Below are 19,500 nucleotides of genomic sequence, written 5' to 3'. Positions count from 1 at the left end.
GCTGCCTCTCAGCTCCTGGGACAGGCAGAGGCACAGGGTGCCTGGGCCCTCTGGGCTGTGGCAGAAAGGCAGGGCTGTCACACAGCCTTCGTTGCCAAAGGCCACAGGAAGCTGTCCAGTCCGAGCCAGATTTCACCCGTCGGGAGAGTGAGCACCAACCTGGAGTGGCAGGAGGCATTTCCCAGGCCCCTTTGGCCAGAGCCTCTCTGCTCCTGACTGGCATGGCAGGAGGGAGCCCAGGGCTTCACATGACACGGAATGAAGCGCTGAGCCCCAGCTCTGACTCCACTAGCCCAGAGGCCTGGGGCAAGTGGCCTACCTCTCCGCCTTTAGTGTCCTCATCTGTGAGAGGGGAAATAACAGTAATAAACGGCATGTTCCCCAAAGGGGCTTGGAGAGCTCCAAGGGAGAATGCGTGTGAAGAGCGGGGCCCAGTGCCCTGCACAGAGCTGGGGTCCATCGTCGGTTGTTCTTGTCACTGAGAAGCCACTTTACCTCTCTGTCGTGTTACGTTCCTCCTCTATAAAATAGGGAGGCTGGAAGGGTTCAGTGAAATCAGTAGGGGAAGCCCCCAGCACAGTGCCTAGAACAGAAGCCCTCCTTAAAGAGGATTCCAGCTCCGGGGTCCGTCCCTGCCCTTTTCTCTGTGCCAGGACTCGGCAGTGCAGGCCTGTGGTGGAGACCCAGGAAATGGCTGTGGATTGCTGGATATGCCCATCTCTCTATCCTCATCTCTGAGTTTCTATTGTTTGGGTCTATAGCAGGGAATCCCCAGGCCTGCAGAACCGGCACTCTCACTTTATAGATGAGAACAACAAAGCCCAGAGAGGGGCAGGCACTTGCTCAGAGTCCCACAGCCAGTCAGTGTCAGAGCTGGGCTAGGACAGTTTCCTCTCTCCATGCCCAGAATCATGCCCACAAAAACTCTTTGCTGTCTGCTTTCAAACCTCTCTTCTTTCTTGCTGATCTGAACTCATCTTCCGGTCTCTGCCTCTTTAGCAACCAGAACCCAGGCATAGGTGACCAGCCCCAGCACCCCCAGGAGCAGAGACTGCCCCGTTGGTGGGGTGTGGGGAAGGGCACAGCGTGGGCCAAGAATGTGAGCTGCTTTGGCCGGGGGGCCTGGGCTAGGCTGCCGACAGAGGAGCCAGTGTACCCAGACATTGGGGCTTTGTGAGCTTGGAGTTCCTGTGTGGGGAAGGTTTTGTTGACCTGACATTGTTTCAGGTTGACTGAGTGACAGCATCTTAGCGCCCAGGAGCCAGCTCTTTGGAGCCAGCCAGGGTCTTGGGGAGAGGGAAGCTAGTGTACCCTAGTCTGGGACAAGGAGAGGAAGGGGCTCCCTGGGCCCTGTGAGCACTGAGCAGGTCCCCATGGGCAAGGTTGCAGGGGAAGAGCGACTCCTGAGGGAAGACACTGAGAGAGAAGAGAGAAGGTGCCCGCGCATGTTAGGGCCAGAGCAGAGGGGCCTGGCTGGAGTGAGAATGGACAGAGGCAGGACAGGGGTCATCCAGAGGCTGGGCAAGACCTGCCAGGAGGGCGAGAGCTCTGAGAAGCCAGCCATCAAATCTTAGTGCACGAAGGAAGACCCAGGAGAATCCTAGAGGCCAGGAGAGAGGCATTGGGGCTGGCCAGCAGGGTGGGGTGGCCAAACTCACAGCTGTCCAGATGTGCAGGAGAGATAACTCTGTTTACTGGGCACCCAGCAGGAGCAGGGCGGGGGTGAGGGAGTGGGAAGGGGCTCCCTTGGCCCATGGGGCGGGCAGATTAGGAGGCGGGGGCATGAGTCAGGGGTTTGCAAGCTGCCCCCGGGGCAAAGGAGCAAGAACCTGGTGCGGTTAGAGAGCGGGTGTGAGCTCAGCTGGTTGCAGAGGGCACCAGCGGCTGCAGGAGTTCCCAGAGGGACCCCAAGACTCGTGAGCAGGTGAGCAGGGAAAGTCTAGGGGTGGTGCTGCGGTGCTTGTCCTGAGGGTTTCTGCAGGTGCCCAGCGTAAATCTTTGCCCAAGTGGTCACAGGTGCCTGACCTCCAAAAGGGATGCAAGTGGGTGGAGGGAGAACGTTTCAATGTGTGTTGTTACCCCTAAGGGCACAAGCCCATTGGCACCTGTAGCTGGGATGAGTGGGGCGGCCAGCCTTAGGAAAACCAGCCAGTGTTAGAAGAAAAAAAAACTGGCACGTGGCTGCAAAGGTGTTTGTGGCTGGTGTGTGAGTGTGTGTGGGGGGCAGTTTCCTTGGCAGGCCCCTATTTATGAGACCCTCAGATCCTACAGACACAGGTTTCACCCCCCCAGTCCCCTCTTTGTTCCACGTATAGGGATCCCCAGGCTACCCTACCTCCCTCTTAGGAGAAAAGTTGACACTGCTCCCAGTATGGGACATTTCAGGGAATCTACCGGGGAGACCTGGTACTGTTCTACCCTAGAGAGTCTTTGGAGGAAAAGGAGTCCCCCACCACCAGAGGATTTCAAAGCACTTAGGCTAATTCCATGGGAATTGAAGGAAAATCAGGGAGGAATGAAGATATTAAGTCTGACCTTGATCCCTATTAGCAGTGATAATGATGGCAAATGTTTATATAGAGCTCTTTATGTGCCAGACACTATTTTAAATGCTATATATCTATATATCTATATCATCTATATCTATATCTATATCTATGATATGAACTTAATGTTATAACAGGTCTATGAGGTAGATACCATTATTAACCCATTTTACAGATGAGAAAACTGGAGTACAGAGAGGTTGAGTCACTTGCCCAAGGTCACATACTTATGGCTAGTGGCAAGGCTGGGATTTGAACCCAGGCAGTCTAACTGTGGAATCCACTCTCTTAATCACTAACGATAAGCCAGCTAATAATTGTTTTCTCTTCTGGGGGGCAACTCAGTATAATGATTAGAGATGTAGCTGGAGCCAGTTAGGCCAGGGTTTAATCCTGCCTCTGAGACCTACCTATAAGGGGACCGAAGTAGGTAGACATCTCTAAACTCAGCTTTCTCATCTGTAAAATGGGGCTAATGACATTACCCACTTCACAGAGTGGTTTGGGATTATAAGAGATAAAGCCGTACAGCTTGGTGCAGTGCGGGGGCAATTACACAAAGGTGGTGACATAACAGCAGGGAGACCTCCCTATCATCTGGTCACCCCACCCCCCAGCCCAGCCTCTCCCAGCTGCGCTCCACCTCCTGGGTTCCAGATGCCCCACTCATCCTTATCTGGCCTTGCCCTGGCTTGCTGGCTGGCCAGGTGTTTGGTGTGCTTCCAGACACAGGGCAGCGATCAGGGAACAGGCTCTTATCAGTGCCAGACAGAGGAAGGCCTGCAGCTGGGTGCTGGCTTGGCCTGGTCGGGGCAGCAATCTGGGTCATGGGTGCACCCTCTAAGGCCCCAGCTGAACTCAAGTCACCTCCATTCTCCCCTCTTCTCTCTCACTGATGTCTCAGAACCCTGGTGTGAAGGACCCCCCAGTCCCCCATAGTACAGATGAAATGACGAAGGCCTAGAGAGAGGCTGGGAGCTACTCAAGGCCAGTCAGTGGCAGAGGCAGCCTGGATCTCTGGATTCTCTGGCCCTGGAGGGCCCCTCTAACCATCCCACCTTTCAGACGGGAAACTGAGATCACAGTCCCAGCCTCATGACTGGGACTTTCAACACCTAAAGCTTTACACCTTTGAGGCTGCCAGGGATCTGAGATCCAGGAAAGGACAAAGCCAGAGAGGGAAAAAAGAGAATAAAGATGGAAGAAGAGGCAAGCAGGGAATCTCCTGTGGAGGTTCCTCCTGTGGAGAAGGGCACAGGAGGAACAGAGAGGGAGAGGAAAGGTATGGGATCAGGATCCTCAAGGGGCAAGTCCTGTGCAGTAGGAACTGTCCCATCATCAGGCTCTGGGACCCCCCAGTGGCCATCCCTTACCCCACCACCACCCCAAGAAAGGGACCCCTGCCTTTCTGTTTGGAGGGTCATGCCCCTCTCCCTACCTTTAAGGACTGCATGGCCATCCATTCCTCTGAAAGGAAGTTCTTTGTTTAGTTCTTTCTGTATACACTCTCTGCCCTGTCACCTCACATAACACCCAGCCCTGTCCTGCATGGTCCTAACTCAGTACACCTGCCCGCCATCCTCACACCTGGGCTGTCCCTCCCAGGCTCTCAGCCTTTCATTTCCTACTGCTGCTCCTCGGTCCAGAACCAGTGTCTCCTTCAGGTACACTGCATCCCAAACCCCACCAACGACTCCTAGTCCTTCTCCTTCCATACAGATGCTTGGGACCCAGTACATTCCCCTTAGCCTGTCATGTGTTCCTGGCTTGTCTCCCAGTCAGGGCTGAGAGCTTCTTGAGAATAGGGACAGTGTCTTATTCATCCCAGCGTCCCTCTTCTCAGCACCATGCAGGCAGAGTGGGCACATTTGTCAACATTACCCAAATCCCTGTCACCACAATGGGTGAGAAGGGAAAGAAATTCCCTCTACACCCAGCCTGGCACCACCCTCGGGGACTCCTGTCCTCCCCTCAGGCTTGTCCTTACATTCCTGGGGTGGGCATACTTTCCTCTCTGCTGAGGTGCAGGACTCGGTGGTCTCCTGGCTGGGTCCTAGGTATCCTGATTCCGTAGTCCTAGAGCCCCAAGCTAACAAAGGGACACATTCTTACATTCACTCTACATGTATTTATTGAGCACCTACTATTTGCAACCATTCTGCTAGGAGTGGGGAATTCAGTGGGGATTGAGACATGTAGGGTATTTCCTTCTAGAGGCATTATCAGACAATATATGCACAGATGAATCAAGAAACCAGAAAATGACAAATTGGGTCACTGAATGTTAGGATGGTCAGTGACAGAATCTGAAGAGGTGACATTGGAACTGAGATATGAGAAGGGCTAGAGTGTAGGGGGAGGGGCCTCTAGGATGTGGACAACTGCCTGTGCAAAGGCCCTGGGGCAGGAAAGGGCTTGGTAAGGAGGCCTATGGGATACCTGGGGAGAGAACAAAAGAGACGGAGTTCAAGATGAGGTGTGGGAGACAAGCAGGGGCACCTCATTCAGGACTGCAGGCCACTCCCAAGGATACTACACTCCATGCCAGTGTGAAGTAGTCATTTCTGGGAGAAGAGGGTGTGTCGTAGAAATTCTCTGGGGAGCTAAGCCCCCTGAAGAGGGGACAGGTCATGCTGCCTTGAGGTTGCCTGACTCCTGGGGATGGGCAGGAAAAGAAACCAGGTGAGGACTGGAGAATGGAGAAAGGAGTCAGATTTGAAGGACACCCTATTCTTTCCAAACACCCTTAGACTGATGCCAGCCAAGCTGCCCGATCTCTCCTGGCCCCTGCACACCTGCCCTCACATCTACAAATCTACACCCATATCTCCTTCCTCTGAACCCACTGTCTCCCAATACCTGGGAGTCCCCTTCACTCAAATATAGCTCCCTCTGGGGGAGAGCCAGGAGACTCTAAGATGCCTTGTGCCTCATTCAGCCTGTGCCCCTTCCCTGCAGGGACCTGCCTGCCGTGCGGGTTATGCTGGGGGCTTGGATCCCTGTGGACAATTGGAAACTCAGGACAGCACCATGGGGGATTCCCAGGTGAGTCTTTCATGGCATCTACAGGGCTCCTACCTTAGGGCTCTGGACTCCTACCTTCATGGGGGCTCAAGGAGCCCCCATAGCCCAGCCCTGATGGCCGCTTTCCACAGGAGGATTACGAAGAGGGGCTGGAGGAGATTCTAGAGCAGGAGGAATATGAAGACCCAGACGTCCCTGTGGCCCAGGTGGAGGAGCCAGAAGGTGAGCCCTGTCTCCCTTTCTCTGCTGGGATGAGATGCTGAGTCCTCCACCCGGACAGTTGGGGAACGAGTCCTCCTCCCTCCTCCACGCTCCCCCTGCCCCAGCCCCAGGGCTAGTTCTCCCACAATCCTGGCTGATTGAAGGATAAACAGAGTTTTGTTTTAAATGATCACAGGAGGGAACTGGAGGGGTGGGGACGGGGCCAGTCACCCGTCACCGTCACTGCACCCCTTAGATTTGTGAGAGGGCAGCCAGGCCTGTCTGGGACAAGGGCAGGAGGCCACATGTCACCCACACCCATTCAATTCTGGCTTCTCAGCCAGGCACTAGGCTTGTTCTGGCAACATCATTTTGTTTGAGGGGTCCAGAGGGCCTGAGACATGGGGGGCCGTGGGGACGCCCAGGACAGAGAGACATCAAGAAGACTTCCTCAGTCTGTCCAAGGTCTTAGCTGGGAGCCCAAGGCAGGCACCTATTTACTGTCAACAGGACCTAAGTGCAGGCAATTGGTATTGGAGATAAGAGGCCCCTCTGGGAAATGAGGGTTGGGGGAGGGGGTGTGGGGGCAATATAAGGGCAGACCCCACCCTGGGGCCCAGAGCTCAGCTTGGAGGCAGGGAGAAGCTATGAGCTGGTGGGATTGCTGAGGCAGGTGAAAAGAAGGAAGGGAGCGGGTCCCCAAAGGTGGCACAAGGGGAGGAGACCCTAAGAGACTCCTGAAAATTGACATTTAGGATTCTCCAATCACCTTGGAGTTGACGCTCCCGAGCATCACTGAGGATGAGTCCCAGGTCCTCCACAGTGCTCAGATGGAGAGTGACAGAGCCAGGCTGGGCCTAGAACAGGCACGGGGAGCCACCGCCCGCTAAGCGGAAGGGGAGGGTTGGGGGCAGCAGGGGCCCGAGGCTCATGGTGGTGGCACAGGATTGTCGGGGGCAGCACTAACCAACCTCTGGGTTTTCAGCTCACCTCACCGAGCCAACAGCCACAGACTACCACACCACATCGCAGCCAGGCACCCACGAGGTGAGGACCCCAGCCTCCCCCAATTCTCCTTCCTGTGCTGCTCTTGGGCCCCACCATTCTACCAGGGGATGGGAGGTGTAGAGGGCAGGTGTAGAGGGAAGGCAAAGCTTCAAACAGGCAACAAACAGGCTGAGAAGGAGTGGGGGTCCTGGGAAATCGGTAGAAGGGAAGAAGACAGTCCCTGCTGGGTCCCCTTTCACTGAGTTTGCAGGCCAGAGAGAAACTGGCGGTTGGAGGTCTGAGCCCACAGGCCCTGTGGCCCCGGTTAAGTTATCAGGTGCTCCCTAGGGAAACACAGAATTAAATAATGCTCTTCTCTACCCAGGACCCCCACGTCCCTGGTGGGCCCCAGACTGCTTGGCTGGCTAGAAAATTGGGTTTGCCCTCAGGTAGGCCCTTGAGAGTAGCCACCTGGCCGCAAAGAAACCCAAAGACAAGCAGACTGACACATCCACTCCACAATCTTAGAGGCAAGAGATGATCCAATAACCAAAAGACTTCCCTCTCCTTTCCCTTTCAGTACCCACTCTAGCACCCTTTTAGTCTGGAGGGTCCCCAAATGCCTCTAAAATGGGGCCAGAGGCCTGGTCAGGAAGCTAAGGAATAGAGCCAGGAGTGTGGGCTGTACCTACGGGACCCTTGAGCATCTCCCCATACTTCCCACCTCATTGACACTCCAGGCTGGAGCTCTGGACAGACCCTCTGAGCTCACTACCTGCCCCCAAATGCTCCAGGGCCCTGGGCTTCCCACAAACATCTCTCAGAACCTGCAGGGTGCCCACCGTGCCCTGAGCTGCTACTTTCCTCATGGCCCTTTCCTGAGCCTGATGGACTAATTCAGGTCTATGGGGCTGCAGGTCTACGTGGAGCTACATGAATTGGTGATGGATGAGAAGAATCAGGAGCTGCAATGGATGGAGGTAGCGCACTGGGTTCGACTGGAGGAGAACTTGGGGCAGGATGGAGCCTGGGGCCGCCCGCACCTGTCTTACCTCAATTTCTGGAGCCTTCTGGAGCTGCAAAGAACCTTTGCCAAGGGTGAGCCCTGCTGGGCCCCTCTGCAACCCAGAATGTGAGGTTTGGTGGGGAGTAGGGCCACAGTCCAGCTCTCCAGCTCACACCTCCTCCACTGCCTCCAGGGACTGTCCTCCTGGACCTGTCAGAGACCTCCCTGGCCGGGGTGGCCAACCAACTACTGGACAGGTTTATCTACGAAGAGCAGATCCGGCCTCAGGACCGAGATGAGCTGCTCCGGGTTCTGCTGCTCAAACACAGGTGCCCCGGCTGGCCTGGACATGGACTCCACTCCCCAAAAGCCCACCTTCTCAGCCCACCTACCCCAAGCTCTCCCTGGAAGTCCAGTGGCCCCTCCCCCAGCAGGCTGAGGCTTACTTTTCTTCCAGGATGGCTCTTGCTTCCATCACCTTTTTAGGGGTGGTCATGTCTCCATGCTCAGATTTGGGGGCCACTGGTCCCCAAGAGGGCATACTCTCAAGGCCCTTACCTACATCTATTCGTCTGACTCTACCTAGTTATTCCAGACAGAGGCCACCTGCTTACATCCACAGGCTCCTTTCAGAAGAGGCTGATTCTCCTTCCTCCCCAGGGTCTCTCTCTAGTCCGGTCACTAGGAATTCCTACCTGATCCCTCCCACAACCAGTCTCTACTCTGCTGAGAGTCCAACCCGAACAACTTACTCAGCCCATGTCCCCTGTGTGTCCTGCAGCCATGCCGGAGACCTAGAGGCCCTAGGGGGTGTGAAGCCCACGGTTGTGACACGTTCTGGGGAACCCTCAGAGCCTCTGCTCCCCCAACACCCCTCACTGGAGACAAAGCTCTTTTGTGAACAGGTGAGCCCATACCAGGAGTGTGTGGAGAGAGCCAGAAAGCCTCAACCTGAACATGGTTAGAAATCAGAGTGGGGAGGGGAGGCAGGGACCAGATGCTCCCCTTACCACCTGCCTTCCAACAGGGCGAGGGAGGTACAGAAGGGCGCTCACCATCTGGAATTTTGGAAAAGATCCCTCCGGATTCTGAGGCCACCTTGGTGCTAGTAGGTAAGCGGCGGTGCCCCCTGCTATCATCCCTCCATACCCCTGCTTCCACCTATCCTGACCCAGCCTGTCTCTACCTAAGCCCGGACCCCAGGACCCCAGCAGTGCCCCCACAGCCTAGCGTGACCCCGTCACAGCCCCCATCTTCTCGCAGGCCGCGCCACCTTCCTGGAGCGGCCCGTTCTAGGATTCGTGCGGCTGCAAGAGGCCGCGGAGCTGGAAGATACAGTGGAGCTGCCAGTCCCCGTGCGCTTTCTCCTTGTGTTGCTGGGACCCGAGGCTCCTCACACGGACTACACCCAGCTGGGTCGGGCGGCTGCCACCCTCATGTCGGAGAGAGTGAGGAGGGGCCTGCGAGGGCTGGGGGAACCCAGGAGCTGAGTGGCCGCTGAGGCCCGTTCTGCAGCTTGGGCTAGCCTGGGTCACTTTAGCTTCACTAGTTTGGTCCCCTCAGTCTAATCCAGCTGCTGCTGACCTGTCTGGCCAGCGGTAATCCAGGCCTTTGCAGTCTGGCTCAGCCTTGCCTGATCTGGCCCGGCCTAGCCTGGCCCGCTCTGGCCTGGGTCTGCCTGGTCACGTCCAGCCTGGTCTGGCCTAGTCTGCTCTGGCTCCATCTGCTCTGCTGTAAGCCACCTATGTTGTTTGCTCTAGTTCTTTCTCTTTTCCCCACTCGGGGCCGAGTCTGCCTCCCCAAAGCCCTTTCAGAGTGGGGGAGAAGGAGGAAAAGCAGTTTCTAGCAAGGAGCTGGGTGAGAGGGTTCTGGTCCTCGAGGGCCCGGCCGTGGACTCCTGAGTCCTTTTGCCCAGCAGGCTCAGGTAGTCCTGACCCTCTCTCTGGCCCCCAGGTGTTCCGCATGGATGCTTACCTGGCCCAGAGTAGGGGGGAGCTGGTGCGCTCCCTGGAGAGCTTCCTGGACTGCAGCCTGGTGCTGCCTCCCTCAGATGCCCCCTCAGAGCAGGCCCTGCTCAGTCTGGTGCCTGTGCAGAGGGAGCTGCTGCGGAGACGCTACCTGCCCAGCACTGCCAAGCCAGACCCCAGCTTCTACAAGGGCTTAGGTACCTGCCCTGCCCAGCCCAAGGCTTTCTGAGCCCCCACAGACCCTCAGACACCCCAGCACAGCCCTGTGAGCCCCTGCCTCCCCGCATTCCCATAAAATGCCCTGGTGTCCCTTCTCCCTGTCCTCACGCCACCCAGCTTCCTGGGCTGCCCTATTCCCATCAGACAATACCCACCTCATCTCCTGTCTCCCCACACCTCTCCCTGCTGCCCCCTGTGACCGTGGTCCTATCCTTCATTACAGATTTGAATGGGGGTCCAGGGGTCCCTGGTGGCCCAGATGACCCTCTGGAACGAACAGGCAAACTCTTTGGGGGCCTGGTGCGTGACATAAGGCGCCGTTACCCCCGCTACTTGAGTGACATCACAGACGCACTCAGCCCCCAGGTCCTGGCTGCCGTCATCTTCATCTACTTTGCTGCCCTGTCACCAGCCATCACCTTTGGCGGCCTCCTGGGTCAGTGCCTCTGTATGCCCCCAAATCCTTATCTCTGATCCTCTGGCTTCTGTGTGATCTCTGACTTCTGATCCAATTTGACACTCTGGATCCCTCCATCAGTTTGCCCGTGAAATGCTCCACTGGCCCCTGAAAATGATCTCCTGACTTTGACCTCACTGTAACTTCTACTCACAGGCGAGAAGACCCAGAATCTGATGGGGGTGTCGGAACTACTCATCTCCACTGCGGTGCAGGGCATCCTCTTTGCCTTCCTGGCAGCTCAGCCCCTGCTTGTGGTTGGCTTCTCAGGGCCCCTGCTTGTGTTTGAGGAAGCCTTCTTCTCGGTAGCTCTATTCTGGCCCCACTGTGACCCTAAATGGCCCCTGGTCCCCCCTGCCTGATGCACGGTGTTGGGCCCATTTGTCTGACCCCAGCTCCCTCTGACCACCCTACAGTTCTGCAACAACAATAACCTGGAGTACCTCGTGGGCCGTGTGTGGATTGGCTTCTGGCTCATCCTGCTGGTGGTGCTGGTGGTGGCCTTTGAGGGCAGCTTTCTGGTCCGCTTCATCTCCCGCTACACTCAGGAGATCTTCTCCTTCCTCATCTCCCTCATCTTCATCTACGAGACCTTCACCAAGCTAATAAAGGTGGGACTGTGAACATGCATGGGCGTGTGCATGTGTGAGACTGGCTATAAACTATGACTGTGTGTGTCACTGCACACATGTCTGTATGACATTTGCATGGCCGTGTTTTCATGGTATGTGACTATGACCACATACATGTTGACACCTGCTGCCGGTATTCTTGCTATGACTGGGCAGAGTGACTGTGTATGAGAGGGTACTTCTGTGTGCACATGTCTACATTTATAACCACACCCAGAGTGACTAATGGGCCAGTACATGTTTGAGACTGAAATGGGAAACTGCATGTGTGGTGGGGACAGCAGGGGTTCTCAAGGCTCTAAAGTCCACCCTTCTTCTCTTACACTTGCCCTCAAGAACCACAGGGTTTGCAGATAGAGTACCCTGCCCCCTCAGCTCTGTCACTTTAAACCATGCCTGACTCTGTATCTACATTTTATATGGAGGAAGGGTGAGCAATGTATTTCTGCCCCTGATTCTGTTGGTTGGTGAATCTTTCAAAGTCCTTGAAGCCCTTTTTAGGAACCTCCTTGACACTTGTGTCCTCCCCTTCAGGCTTCTCATGTCTCCCAGGCCCTGGGTGTTCACACACACACAAACACACACACACACACTCATTGTCTTCATGGCCCACCCCATCCAAGCCTAGCCTGGTCCTCACTCCTAAAAAACAAGCTGTAGAATTCCATTGCTCCTCTGTTACCATGTCAGTTGAGATAAAACATAGGTGAATGGATGATGGATGGATGGATGGATGGATGGATGGATGGATGGATGGATGGATGGATGATGGATGGATGGATGGATGGATGGATGGATGGGAGGGAACACAATGCCTGGTTTTCTGCTGCAGATCTTCCAGACCCACCCACTGCAGCAGCATTATCAGCACAATGTGACGATGAAACCCAAACCTCAGGCCGCCCTGCCCAACACAGCCCTCCTCTCCCTTGTGCTCATGGCTGGCACCTTCTTCTTTGCCATGATGCTGCGCAAGTTCAAGAACAGCTCCTACTTCCCTGGCAAGGTCAGCACATCCTCTCCACCTGCCCTTGCCTATCCTACGCCAAAGCACCACCCCCAGTTTCCCCAATGCCACTAGCTCCCCTTTCCAATAGTTCCCAATTCCAAGCCTCCCTGGCCCCTTACTCACCCGGGATCTCATTCTTCAGGCAAACCCATCTCCCTTTCTCAGCGTGCCCAGGCTGAGAACCCAGGGGGAGACAGGGACAGTGCTTGGGAGGGGGTGGAGTCAAGAGTGGGGCTGGGCCAAGGGAAGAAGAAAGCAGGCAAGTACAGGGAGGTACAAGACGGAGCATTAGATGTTGACAGTTCCTATAGAAAGAGCAGGGCTCCCAGGGTGAAGATGGGGTAGAAGTGGGGGCAAATGAGAGGTGCGAGCAACTGGGCACTAATCACTTGTTCCTCCACCTGTCCTCAGCTGCGACGGGTCATTGGGGACTTTGGTGTTCCCATCTCCATCTTGATCATGGTCATGGTGGATTTCTTCATCCAGGACACCTACACCCAGGTGACCCTCTCTTTCCACCCTCATTTCATTCCCCCAGCATGCCCCCTCCCCAGAACAGCTTTCTCAAACCGAAGCCAGCTATAACTACCCCTACCTTATCCCTGTCTCTCCTTGGAGCCCCACATTCCTCCCACAGCCTTACAGGACCCCTCTGGATGAAGCAAGGGCCTGGATCAGGTTGTCCCCTTTACACCTTAACCCAGGGCAGCAAGAAAGAATCTGCTTTGGGGTCAGGCAAATCTGAGTATGAATCTCACTTCTGCTACCGAGTAGCTGTGTGATGCAGGGCAAGCTACGTAATCTCTCTGATCCTGTTTCCTCATCTATAAATTTGGGAATGAGTTGTATGTGAAAGGCTTAGTGGAAGGACAGGATACAAAATAGGTGCTCAATGTAAGTAAGTTCCCAACTGCCCAGAATGCTAGCTCCCCATCTCCACCTTTCCCCATGCCCCCGCCCAGTGTTCTCACCAGCATTGCCCTCCCACAGAAACTCAACGTACCTGAAGGCTTCAAGTTGTCGAACGACTCGGCTCGGGGCTGGGTCATCCACCCACTAGGCTTATACTCCAAGTTCCCCACCTGGATGATGTTTGCCTCTGCCCTGCCTGCCCTGCTGGTCTTCATCCTTATCTTCCTTGAGTCCCAGATCACCACGTAAGAGCCAGGGTGGGGCTGGGCCTGGGAGAGTCTGAGGCAGGACGGGAAAAGGACAGGCTCTAGGCAGGCAAGACCCCAAGAACTGATGCTAGTTTCAGCGGAACGTGTGGCCCTCCCATCTTGCAGGAATGACCGACAGGCAGAGGCAGGGCCAGGGTTTGTGGGACCTGACATTTTATAATTTGGAGAGCCTTTTCTAAGGAAAAATACAAAATGAGAACTACAAAATTAGGTGTCAGATCTTAGAAGGAGCCAGGACTAGTGAAGCTCCCTGAAGCCTCTGCTTCATTAACTTTGAGTAAATCTGCCTGTGGATATTCTAGGTGGTGTCTGAAGACACTTCTGCTCTTAGAGTCTGAATTCTCAAGATAGGGTGGGAGGGAAGGGAGCAAGGAACTCCAAGGGAGATGGGCACAGAAGGATAAACGGAGGTAGAGAGAGAGACCCAAGAATGGGAAGGAAGGAGGGTCCGAGGGGGTGGGGGTGAGGGAGAGTCCTGCTTACCCCTGGCCTTCCACCCCCCTAGGCTGATTATCAGCAAACCTGAGCGTAAGATGATCAAAGGCTCCGGCTTCCACCTGGACCTGCTCTTGGTCATTGGCATGGGTGGAGTGGCCACCCTCTTTGGGATGCCCTGGCTCAGTGCCACCACAGTGCGTTCTGTCACCCACGCCAATGCCCTCACTGTCATGGGCAAGGCCAGTACTCCAGGTGCTGCTGCGCAGATCCAGGAGGTCAAGGAGCAGAGGCTCAGCGGACTCCTGGTGTCTGTGCTTGTGGGTAAGTGAGGGCTGGCCATGCTCTCCACCACCCGCTCTCCATGACGCGGCCCCTTAAGATGACGTGACCCCTCCAGCCCTCCTGACACACCTGCTGTCTACATCTCCCCAGTGTCACTTATTCACGTCATGGAATTCTGGAGAAAATGCCCAATGCACTGAGATGGGCATCTGAGCAGGGAAGGAAGGAGGGCTTCTCTAGACAGAAGTTTGGTGACCTGTGGGTTATAGCCCTGCCCTGCTGCTAAGCTCGGGCCCTGCCCTGCTGCTGACTGAGGCCCTTGTCTCTAGGCCTCAGTTTCCCTGTCTGCACCATTAAAAGGTTCATTAGATGCCCCTGAGCTCTCTCTGGCTCAGCTGCTCTATGATGCAAAGGGCAGTGCTCCAGACATAATCTGGGTGTGAGGGAGGAAAAGACAGAGAGTCACCGGGGTTGCTCCGAGTCTAGAGCACCTGAGTCCAGCTGGGCTTGCTGTGCGCAGTGCCATGGTCGCTAATGGAGAGGCCAGGGAAGTTTCTCATAGGAAGTGAAGCTGTTGGTAGCTGGACAAGCGTTAGGGTTTGGATAGGTGAAGGGTGATAGAGGCATTCTGGGCTGAGGTGAGGGAAAATGCAGGCTTTTCGGACCTCTGTGACCCCCTTGTCCCCAGGGTAAAGGAGTAGGCTTTGAAGCCAGGCAGGCAGGAGCTTGACTCCCTGCTCTGCCACTTGCTAGCTGTGTGGCCTTAGGCCAGTTACTTCACCTCTCTGAATCTATTTCTTCTGTCTGTAAAATGGGGGTAATCCCTATGAAGAGGAGCTACAGAAAGGGCCAGACAGAACCTGTGGCTTCACTGCCTGGCCCCTGCTGGTGCTGGTCCTCCGGGGCGTGTGGGGCTGATCGCTTGGTTCTCCCCACAGGCGTGTCCATCCTCATGGGGCGCATTCTGTCCCACATCCCCCTGGCCGTGCTGTTTGGCATCTTCCTGTACATGGGAGTCACATCCCTCAGTGGTATCCAGCTCTTTGACCGCATCCTGCTTCTCTTCAAGCCGCCCAAGTACCATCCAGATGTGCCCTACGTCAAGCGGGTACAGGGCCCTCCAGCTGCCCAGCCAGGGGTGGGCTGGGGGTGCTGGGTGCCGGGGCAGGGCAGGCGATGACCCCAGCCTCCACCGACAGGTAAAGACCTGGCGCATGCACTTGTTCACGGGCATCCAGATCGTCTGCCTGGCAGTGCTGTGGGCAGTGAAGTCCCTCCCAAGCATCTCGCTGGCCCTGCCCTTCGTCCTTATCCTCACGGTGCCCCTGCGCCGCCTCCTGCTGCCACTCATCTTCAGGAACCTGGAGCTCCAGTGTGTGAGTGGCTGCTCCCCACTCCCACCCCTCAAGGCCTGGGGGAGGAGGGAGGGTACAGAGAGGGCAAGGGCCGGAGGGCAGGACTCCAGAGCTGGGTCAGGGAGGGCTCATCCGAGGGGTGAGTCTCAGAATTAAGGAAGGCAGAGAGTGGCATGGGGCCTGCGTCCAAATCCTGGCACTGCCACATCCTAGTGGACAACCCGGAGCGAGTGGCCTCATTTCTGTGTGCCTTGGGTTTGCTCACCTGTAAAAGGAGGAGTAATGACAGAATTGGTTAATGGGTTAAAAGACACATAGGGTGTATTCTATGTGAGTTGTTCCGACCACTGAGCGGCTGGTCCTGTGGTCTTCCAAATCATTTTGGACAGAGTTGCTCCTCCAGTAAAATTCTTCTACAACGTGACAGAGGTCACGACGGATGTGCCCTGGTGAAGGGTCCCCTGCACACCCTCTGGAGGCCCTCCCCCACTTGGACACCAGGTCCCCAGGGGCTCCTCACCGTTTGGAAATCACTCATGTCGACCAACCCTAAGGGGCTCCGGGATCAGGACAGGACTTGTCCAAGATTCAAACAGAGCCAGGCCCTCTCCTAATTCTAGAGGCGCTTCTCGGTGCTGCTGTAGGGCTCGTCCTGCCCCTGGGCCACTCACCCTCTCTCCTTCCTCCCCCACTCTCCAGCTGGATGCTGATGATGCCAAGCCAACCTTTGATGAGGAGGAAGGTCAGGATGAATACGACGAGGTGGCCATGCCTGTGTGAGAGGAGGGCCCAGGCCCAGACCCCTCCACCATTCTACTGCTTCTCTCTCTCAGGAAAAGCAAAAGCTCACGGGCACCTCATAAACTCCCAGGTCCATTGTGGGGCAACAGCTGAGGCCCCGGGGCTGTGGGTTGGGAAAGGAGGGGGTGTCTAGGAAACCTTCCATGATGGGTAGACTGGCTTTTCTGGCTGGAAATGGCCAGTGGAGCCCACATTAAGGCATTTGCTGGGCAGCCTCTCCTGCTGCCATGCTACCACCTGGGTATACCGTGTTGGGAGACTTAGAACTGAGTCCCACCTCCTCATGGCACAGACAGGGGCAGTAGTGAGGGTGGGAATCATGGGGGGGGGTGTCAAATTCCTGCTTGTTGTGTGACCTTGGGCAAGTCCCTTAACCTCTCCAGCCTCTGCTTCCTCTTCTGTAAAATGGGTATATTGAAAATAATACCCACCTTACAGGATGGTAACTGAGGACCAAAGATAAACGTAAACAAAGGGCTTTGTAAACTCTGAAAGGACTATTATGCAGTAGTCATCATTTTTCTTCAAGCCTGCCTGAGGTCACACAGCTCCTGAGCCATACAGCTGGGATTTGAATCAGGTCTCCTGACTCTGAGGCCAAAGCTCTGTGCTCTACTTCAGTCATCCACCTTCTCATGCTGAGAGATGCCCCTGCTAACTCCTTCTTTCCCCTTCTCTGCTCCCAACCCCTACCCAGGGATTCATTTCTCTGGAGCAGAGGGAGGTGTCCTGGTGAGGGCAAGGTACAGTATGAGGAGACAATCAGGGATGGGACTCAGGACTCCAAAATGCTTGCTTCCTCCCCCATGCTCTCAATCATTCACCATTCATTCCACAAACATTTCCTGAGCCTCTAGACCTGGTGGACACAGAGATAACTGAGACAAGACATGCCCAGGGGTAGGGGGTAGGGAGGCAACACACAGTCTGTTCTATATTTGGATGGGGGGTGAAGGGAGGGAAGAGATGGGAAAGGAAAGGGGAGGGAGGTTTGTAATTTATTGATTGTGTATTTTCTCAGAGCTATCATTGTACTTTGGCTACACACACACACACACACACACACATACACACACGTGCGCACTCAAGCCACCCATTAGAGACCCACTGTCCCCAACCCTACCAATCCGAATCTTGAGGAGAACCCAGATTTGACCACTTGGGATAGGAGATAGTGGGTTCCACAGAATATGGGCAAAATCTATTTTTTTATAAAGCAAAAATATAAAAAGAGTTGAAAGAACTGGAAATGGTAAGAGATGGTTGAAACTGGGAATCATGGTATGAGAAAAGAAAGAAGACTAAGGGGTCCTGATGGAAGGCCCTGGAGTACATTCCTGGAGATGACAAGTGCCTCCCACCACTTCACTTTCTCTGCTTCAGTTTCCTCTTCTGTAAAATGGGGACAATAATGGTACCTATCTCTAGGGTTGTTATAAAGATAAAATGAGCCCAGTGAATGAAAAGCTCTAGCTTAACACAAAGGCTGGCCTCAGGCCTCAGAAGAAAAACTCAATAAACAATAGCTCCTGGTGTTGTTATTCTGATTAAGATGTCTCTGCCCCCTCCCTCCCTCTGCTCCTTGAACACTGCTAAGAAAGTGGAAAAAAAGTCACCCACTCTGCTAGCACCCTTCCCCTCGATGTTTGGGAATAGGTTTGGCCAATAAATGCATCTGAGGTGGAATGACTGCTTTGCTGGAATTCCCCTCCCACAGTTGGCCCCCAAAGAGTCTTGGCTGGACCACGGAGTGTGAAACTGGTGCAGGCCTGCAGCCCTGGGAGAGGGGAGGGGACAAGGAGAGCCAGGCAGGAGTGGGGCAGCGGGAGGGTGGCATTGGAGCTGGGGGAGGGGCAGGGCTGATAACCCCCAAACCCTAGGGTGGAGAGGGCCAGCACCCTGTGAGGCGGAGAGCAAAGGAAGGCCAGTTTATGCTCAGGATATCCTTCCTCTCCAGAATGTGTAAGAGCCATGGGGGTGGGGAGAGGCCCTGTAGGGGGCCTGGCCGCTGCCCCTTGGACTGTGGACCCCACATCTCTTTGCACCAGTCAGCCCCTTAGCCTGGCCTCATCAAGCTGGGCTACACAAGTAAGAGACATCAGCAGAGAGGAAATGCGGTTTGCTGTCAATCTCCCAGAAATAGCATCTCTTGACCAGCTTTCCACTAACCTCCACTCTGATCCCCTTGGAGGCTCTGCTCCCTCATCTGTACCCCCACCCCAACCATCCCCACCCCCAGTCACTTTCCACAATTCTAAGGGCCTGCTGGGCCAGGTGTCACCCTCTACTGGAGAGGAAGGTGCCAGGATACACACCGTCCCCAACCTTCCAGCGAGAGGTCAGTGCAGGGCTGGGCCGCCTGGCTTCCTTCCCTGGATCTATATTTACTTGCTGCTTATCCCCAGCTGACCCCTCCCAGACTGGCCCGGGCAGCTGCCAAAAGGCCAGAGAGCTATCAGGGCCCCAAGCCGGTCCCAGCTGCCCACCTCCCACAAACAACAGCCTCATGTCCCATTGTGTTGGCCCTATCCTGGAGCTTTCCAGAATCCCATTACCTAACTTGAAGTGGGAAGGCAGTAGGAAAATGTGAAGACCACAAAAATCAGTCGAGACCAACTTCCTGCCTGGCCTGAGGCCTCACCCCCCCTGCATTTCCTGTCCCTGCACAGATGACCTGGCTGGCCCCACCCTCTGCCTTTCCTCTCATGAAAACTCCCTCAAAGTGAATTAACTGTAATAATGAGGTCCGCCCATTTAGGTGAACATAAAACAACCCTACTCCTGGTAAGGGAATAATTCAACAGAAGCAAAAAGCTCTAAACCTGAAGATATTCTTTGCAAAACTATCTTATCTATGAAAGCAAAACACTAGGAAGAACCCAAATTCTCAGAATTAACAGAGCAGCTAGAAAATGACCTTACGTCAATATAAAGGACCACAGGCAAAACTTTAATAATAATAATAATAATAATAAAGCTGTTGGATCAACTTGGTGCAATCACATGATCCTGGGTGTTTGAGGCCAAGGGGTTTGGAATTCCAGCTTTGTGATTTAGAAAGGTCAGACAAAGAACCTCCTCTCTGAGCTCACTTTTCTGCATCTATAAAATGAAGATAATGATACTTATCTCAATGTTACTGAGAAGATAAATTGAGATCACAGACCAAGAGGTCCTAGGCCAGGGCTGGCATTTAGTGAGGAAAAACTCATTCCTATTACTTAAGCAAGGAACAAAGTGCCCTAACTGTCCTCATGATAGATAGGCAGAAAAGCCTAGTATGCACAGGAATGAAGGTTAGAGGCTTAGACAGAAAAAATTAAAATGCCGTGGTGGTAGAGTTATAAGGGATACCAATTTCCCCCCTTCTTTTGGACTTTAAGTGCAGTAGATTA

At 54.7% G+C, this 19,500-nt stretch overlaps 1 protein-coding gene across 1 annotated transcript; it reads left to right on the top strand.

Annotated features, from left to right (window-relative positions):
• Nucleotides 1–1,764: 1,764 nt before the first annotated feature.
• SLC4A1 (solute carrier family 4 member 1 (Diego blood group)) lies at nt 1,765–17,820 on the top strand. Its single transcript, XM_081029360.1, has 20 exons — nt 1,765–1,924; nt 5,505–5,591; nt 5,702–5,792; nt 6,757–6,818; nt 7,676–7,856; nt 7,958–8,093; nt 8,546–8,669; nt 8,792–8,876; nt 9,028–9,212; nt 9,718–9,928; nt 10,174–10,386; nt 10,564–10,712; nt 10,824–11,018; nt 11,872–12,045; nt 12,460–12,549; nt 13,039–13,205; nt 13,735–13,988; nt 14,888–15,057; nt 15,149–15,325; nt 16,004–17,820. Exons 2-20 carry the CDS (start codon nt 5,577–5,579, stop codon nt 16,082–16,084), a joined length of 2,760 nt encoding a protein of 919 aa, XP_080885486.1. The 5' UTR covers nt 1,765–1,924; nt 5,505–5,576; the 3' UTR covers nt 16,085–17,820.
• The last annotated feature ends 1,680 nt before the right edge of the window (nt 17,821–19,500 follow it).

This window comes from Rhinolophus hipposideros, assembly GCF_964194185.1.
Source record: "Rhinolophus hipposideros genome assembly, chromosome: 20".
NCBI lineage: Eukaryota > Metazoa > Chordata > Mammalia > Chiroptera > Rhinolophidae > Rhinolophus > Rhinolophus hipposideros.
This window is presented reverse-complemented; position numbering and strand designations above follow the sequence as displayed.